The sequence below is a fragment of the Amborella trichopoda genome, chromosome 13, assembly GCF_054954075.1.
Source record: "Amborella trichopoda isolate Santa Cruz 75 chromosome 13, AtrichopodaSantaCruz75HAP2 v2.0, whole genome shotgun sequence".
Classification (NCBI taxonomy): domain Eukaryota; kingdom Viridiplantae; phylum Streptophyta; class Magnoliopsida; order Amborellales; family Amborellaceae; genus Amborella; species Amborella trichopoda.
The window spans coordinates 36634094-36639290 of NC_142348.1; the positions used below are offsets into that span (position 1 = coordinate 36634094).

Consider the following 5197-nt stretch of genomic DNA (forward strand, 5'->3'; position numbering starts at 1 on the left):
CACGGCGTTTCTCTTTCTCTCTCTTCACGAGCTGTGTTACACTCGTAGCACTGCTCTTTCTCTCTCTTCACACGAGACATTACACTCGTGGCACTGCTCTTTGTCTTGGTTTTCCCCATTGCCACACCCATCTTCTTGCTGAGAAAAATTCTCAGTCGTTACAGTATCCGCTCTTCAAGGATAATATTTCTTCAAATACCTCCCATTAATTTGAGGCATGGCATCCTCCTCTAGTTTAGCATAGAGGAGGTATGCCCCAGCGGACTATGCCCCAGCGTCCATCCCATTTGAGCTAAATCTTGGATTGAGGTGCCCCAAAAGGGCTTGATACGGCCAAAACCAAGTCACCTAATTTAAATGATCTTAACCTTATCTTCTTGTCAAAGGCTCAACTCTTTCTTGCCTAGTAAACCTCCAATTTTTGTTGAGCTATGAGTTGCTTTTCATCATGGGCATTTATCTCATCATGTCAGAGCTTGACGCGTTCATCATTGATTAGCCCATAATGGACTGCCACCCTCAAGGAAGGTAATTGAACTTCCAAAGGAAAGACAACTTCTGCCCCATAAACTAATGAATATGGGACTGCCGTGGTGGTATTCTTCCGTGTTATTCGATATGCCCAAAGTACCTCGAGGAGTCTCTCCTGCAAATTATGCTGGCTTTTCTTCACAGTCTTTTTCAATACCTTGTAAAGGATCTTATTAAAGGCCTCAGCTTGTCCATTAGCCCTTGGGTTATATATGAATGAATACCTCGAATTGATATTGAATTGGCTGGTCAATTGATAAATGTGATTGTTCTTGATTGGAGATCTGTTACCTGATATGATTCTGTCTGGTATCCCGAGTCGATACACAATGTGATGGCGAATGAAATAGACCATAGTTTTGCTAGTTACCCTTCGAAGAGCTACCCACTTGGAGAAATAATCAGTGTCTGCCAATATATAAAGATGGCTACTTGCCGAGGTTAGGATAATGGGTCCACAACGTCCATTCCCTATTGGGAGAAAGGTCAGGTCATAAGAGTTGGATGCAATGGCTCCGATGACTGGTGAATGTAGTCTGCATGTAGTTGACATGCATGATATCTTTTGGCATATCTGAATGCATCCTTTGCCATAATTGCTCAAAAATATCCATTCGGTGCAGTTGGGGATATAACTTAGGCCCAAACTAGAGCATGCTGCATACCCCAACGTGCACTTGTTTCAAGGCTGCCTGGCCCTCTTCATGAGAGAGACATTTTAGAAACATTCTATCATATGACCTCCTATAAAATTAGTCACTGAGAAGACTAAATCTTATGGCTCGCCAATAAAATTAGTCGTGTATCAGATATTCTAAGAAAGGCTGATGCCAATCTGGTTCGGGTGCTCCCACAACGGCAACAATATTAATGGGGGTAGGTTCTTCCACTAACCTTCTCATGGACCCTTGAGGGTACGGGGGAAACTCCACCCATAAATCTTCTTCATCTTTAGGATCTGCTCTTTCTTGTCATTCTTCTATGGAGACATGTAGCAGAACCTCAGGTTCAACAACCATGGCCAATATGTTATCTTGAACATTCGATCCTCGGGTTATGTGAGACAGAGTGACTCCGTCCATCTTCCCCAGGAGATACGTTGTGGTATTGTTGTATGGCTTGAGCTCGTCCTTGTGGACCTCGTATATCCCTTTCATTTGCCGAACTATCAACTGGGAGTCACCAAAAATGTTGGAAACCCCAAGTCCAGCTCTAGTGCCATATCCAAACTAATGATCAATGCTTGATACTTAGCCTCATTATTTGATCGTTTAACGAGAAGGACTATGGTAAAATCCCTTTGTCAAGTGTAATGAATAACACACCCGCTCTGGCACCATTTGCTTAAGAAGCACCATCAAAGAACATCTGCCATTGAGCGAGTTCATCCATACACATGACTTTCACATCGAGTAAGTCTTCATTCAAGGGTGACCCTTCAGGCAAGGAATAGGAGACTAGGAAGTCCGCCAAGGCTAAACCTTTAATAGAATTTTGCGGGACATAAATAATATCAAACTCCATAAGGAGTAATGCTCACTTAGATAGTCATCCTAACAAAACAAGCCTTCTCATCAGGTATTTGATTGGGTCAGCTCGGGATATCAACTGTATTGGATGTGCTAAGAGGTAGTGCTACAACTTTTGGGCTGCGCATACTAGTGTCAAGCACATCTTCTCTATGGGGGAGTAATTATACTCAGCTGGCATCATAGTGTGGCTTAAGTAGTATAATGCTTCTTCTCTCCCTTCAACATTATGTTGGTCCAGGGGAGCACCCAAAGACCCTTCTAAAGTCATCACATATAAGATGAATGGCTTGTCCGCCACGAGAGCCGTAGGGACCAGTGGACTTAACTAGTAATCGTTGATGCCATTGAAACCATTTTGATAGGACTCATTCCATTCAAAGGGATCATCCTTCTTCATAAATCGAGAAAACGGTTTGCAACATCCTGAGAGGTTGGATATGAACTTCCGGATGTATGCTAGACAACCTTGGAGAGATTTCAACTCTCACAAGCTCTTTGGCTAGGGCATCTCTTGTGTGACACGTATCTTCATACGGTCTATTTCAATTCCTTAATGTCTCACAATGAAATCGAGAAATTTCCCAGATTTTACTTCGAATGCGCACTTCAAAGGATTCATCTTTAGTTGATGTTTCCTTAATCTCTTAAATACGACTTCCAAATCTACAAGGTGAGTTGATCGATCCCTTGATTTGACAACCAGGTCATCGACACACATTCCACAACATCATAGAGAATGTCCTCAAATACGATTGTCATGGCGCGTTGATACGTGGAACCAGCCTTTTTCAATCCAAACAGCATCACCTTATAGTAGTACATCTTCTTTGCAGTTCTGAAGGCTGTCAACTCCTCGTATTTAGGAGCCATCTTGATCTGATTGTAGCCAGAGTACCCATCCATAAACAAAACGGCCTCACATGTTATTTTTGTGTCGATATTATTTATGTGAGAGGTAAGGGAAAGACATCCTTGGGACGAGCCGAATTGAGGTTGTGGAAGTCAATGCAGAATCTTATCTGCCTATTCATTTTCTTCACTAGCACTATGTTAGCAAGACACTTAAGGTATATCACCTCCTTGATAAACCTTGCTTTTACCAATTTGTTAACTTTGATCTCAATCTAAGGTGTTGTGTCTGAGTGGAGCTTCCTTTGAGGTTGCTTCACCGGCTTTATGTGAGGATCGACAACAAGCTCATGAATAGCAACTGTGGGATCCAATCTGGGCATCTCATGGTAATTCTATGCGAAGATGTCTTGGTCAAGGTGGAGGAAATTCGTGTATTGTCTCTATCCTTTGAGCCCAAAGATGAACGCAGGAATGTAGGTCTATGGTCTCCTTCTTCGCTGAACTCGATTTTGATCACCTCGTCGACCATTGCCTGTCCTCCGCCTTCTAGTTGTCGAGCAACAGGCTCTATTTCAATGTTATTGTATGAGTCTCGACTTTTATGGTTGCTCACAGATGTCATGACACAATAGACCGTCCACTTTCTTTTATGAATGCCCTTCGAGCCAAATTTGATGGTCAAGGTGTATCAAGCCCTTTAGTTTTAAACCTCCTACAGAACACACTTTCGATTACTTAGAAGGTTGCTATCATTCCCTTTCCATTATTCAAACCTTGAATGGTGAACCGGTCATGGTTCATGTTCTTCATGATCTGATAAGCCTGAGGGCTATATAGCTTCCATTGCAGCTTCCATCTTTCAAGGGAAGAGTCTCGTACTCTTCTTGACGTACCTTCTTGAATCTTGTCTTTTGGGGCAAATTGATCAAACCATCACTGACATTATACAATATATCTTGCTTAACATTTACTGACATGATATAAGTGAGTGGTCTGCCCCCACTTCAACATCCTTCAAGGGCCCTAATCAAGGATTGCCTGATGCCATGATCCTTGTCGGAATCACTTTCACTCTCTGATACCTTGCATAGTAAAGATATGAATTTTTTAGATTGTAGAATCTGATATCTACATTGTGAGATTCTACCTTGGTAAAAGAACTTTTGTCTGCATGGACCGTATGTTGCTTCCCTTCATGAAGCATTGATGAAGGGTCGAGGGGATGATGTCGCTGTCATGCAACCAAGGGTGTCCCAACAACACATTATAGGAAGCTTCGATCTCAATGACTTGAAATGTAATATATGCCTCCAGTTCCCCAGTTCAGAGTTTCAATCTGATACTCCCTATGGCTTGCTGAGTAGCTTGGTTGAAACCTTGTATTATCATGTGTCATACTTGCAAGTTCTTGACATCCATCCCTACGGATCTCACTATTTTCAAAGGAAGTACGTTCACGGCTGATCCTCCATCTATCATTATCCGGTTGACATGGGTGCCATGTTGGGTCTCGTCTACATCAAGGGGCGGCTATGATGTTTTGTTCCCAACTGTAAGTTCACATTAGAGAAGGTGACCAGCATGGCATCAGGCAGAATTGTCGGGTTAAGTTCAACTTGATCGACCTCAGTTAAGAATTCTTTCGGAGACGAAAGGGCATGTATAAGGGCCGCCTGAAGTTCTTTAGAAAGCATGAGAGTGTCATAGATGCTTATGGCAGTAGGTATTATTCTTAGATGGGATGCCACATTATAGTCACCGGCCCTTCCATCCACCAGCTATTTTGCATGACCTGTGGAATTGGATGTTTCGACCTGTACCTCCATGGCAGGAATCACCCTCTTAAGAGAGACTCCTTAGGAGGTTTGATTTTAACAGTTGTTCTACCAGATCTTAATTCTAAATGCACGGCCTGGGGTGGTTGCACCTCTATCTTGTCTGGTCGGATGACCATGCGGGGACTCAGGTTCGGGTCCGGTTCGAGATCGCTCTCTCAGGAACCGCGGCACGTGGGGTGCACGTGTGGACAGATACCAACTAATGAGAGAGGATTATGGGGTGTGAGGTGGGACCTACCTCACAGTGAATTGTGACACGCTTCGGCATTCACGAGTGTCCTCTTAGATCATGATGGAAAGCTCCCTAGCTTGAGGCTGGTTAGGCTTTAGCCTCCTTGCTCGCACTCTGCGACTCATGAACACACACATATAAGGTTGTGAGACAAGTGGGTCAGAAGACACTGACTTGCCATTAGTGTAACCACTAAGAATTTTTCCCTGCAA

At 43.3% G+C, this 5197-nt stretch overlaps 1 protein-coding gene across 1 annotated transcript; it reads right to left on the reverse strand.

Annotated features, from left to right (window-relative positions):
- Positions 1-469: 469 nt before the first annotated feature.
- LOC148779195 (uncharacterized) lies at positions 470-2966 on the reverse strand. The gene is made up of 2 exons (XM_088856612.1): positions 2780-2966; positions 470-1002 (listed from the first exon to the last, which is right to left on the reverse strand). Exons 1-2 carry the CDS (start codon positions 2964-2966, stop codon positions 470-472), a joined length of 720 nt encoding a protein of 239 aa, XP_088712738.1.
- Between the last annotated feature and the right edge of the window lie 2231 nt (positions 2967-5197).

Coding starts and splice junctions, on each gene's coding strand:
- LOC148779195 (XM_088856612.1), bottom strand. CDS start 2,966: ATGGATGGGTACTCTGGCTACAATCAGATCAAGATGGCTCCTAAATAC. Junction 1,003..2,779: donor TCTCTATGATGTTGTGGAAT/GTGTGTCGATGA, acceptor TTCTCCCAATAG/GGAATGGACGTTGTGGACCC.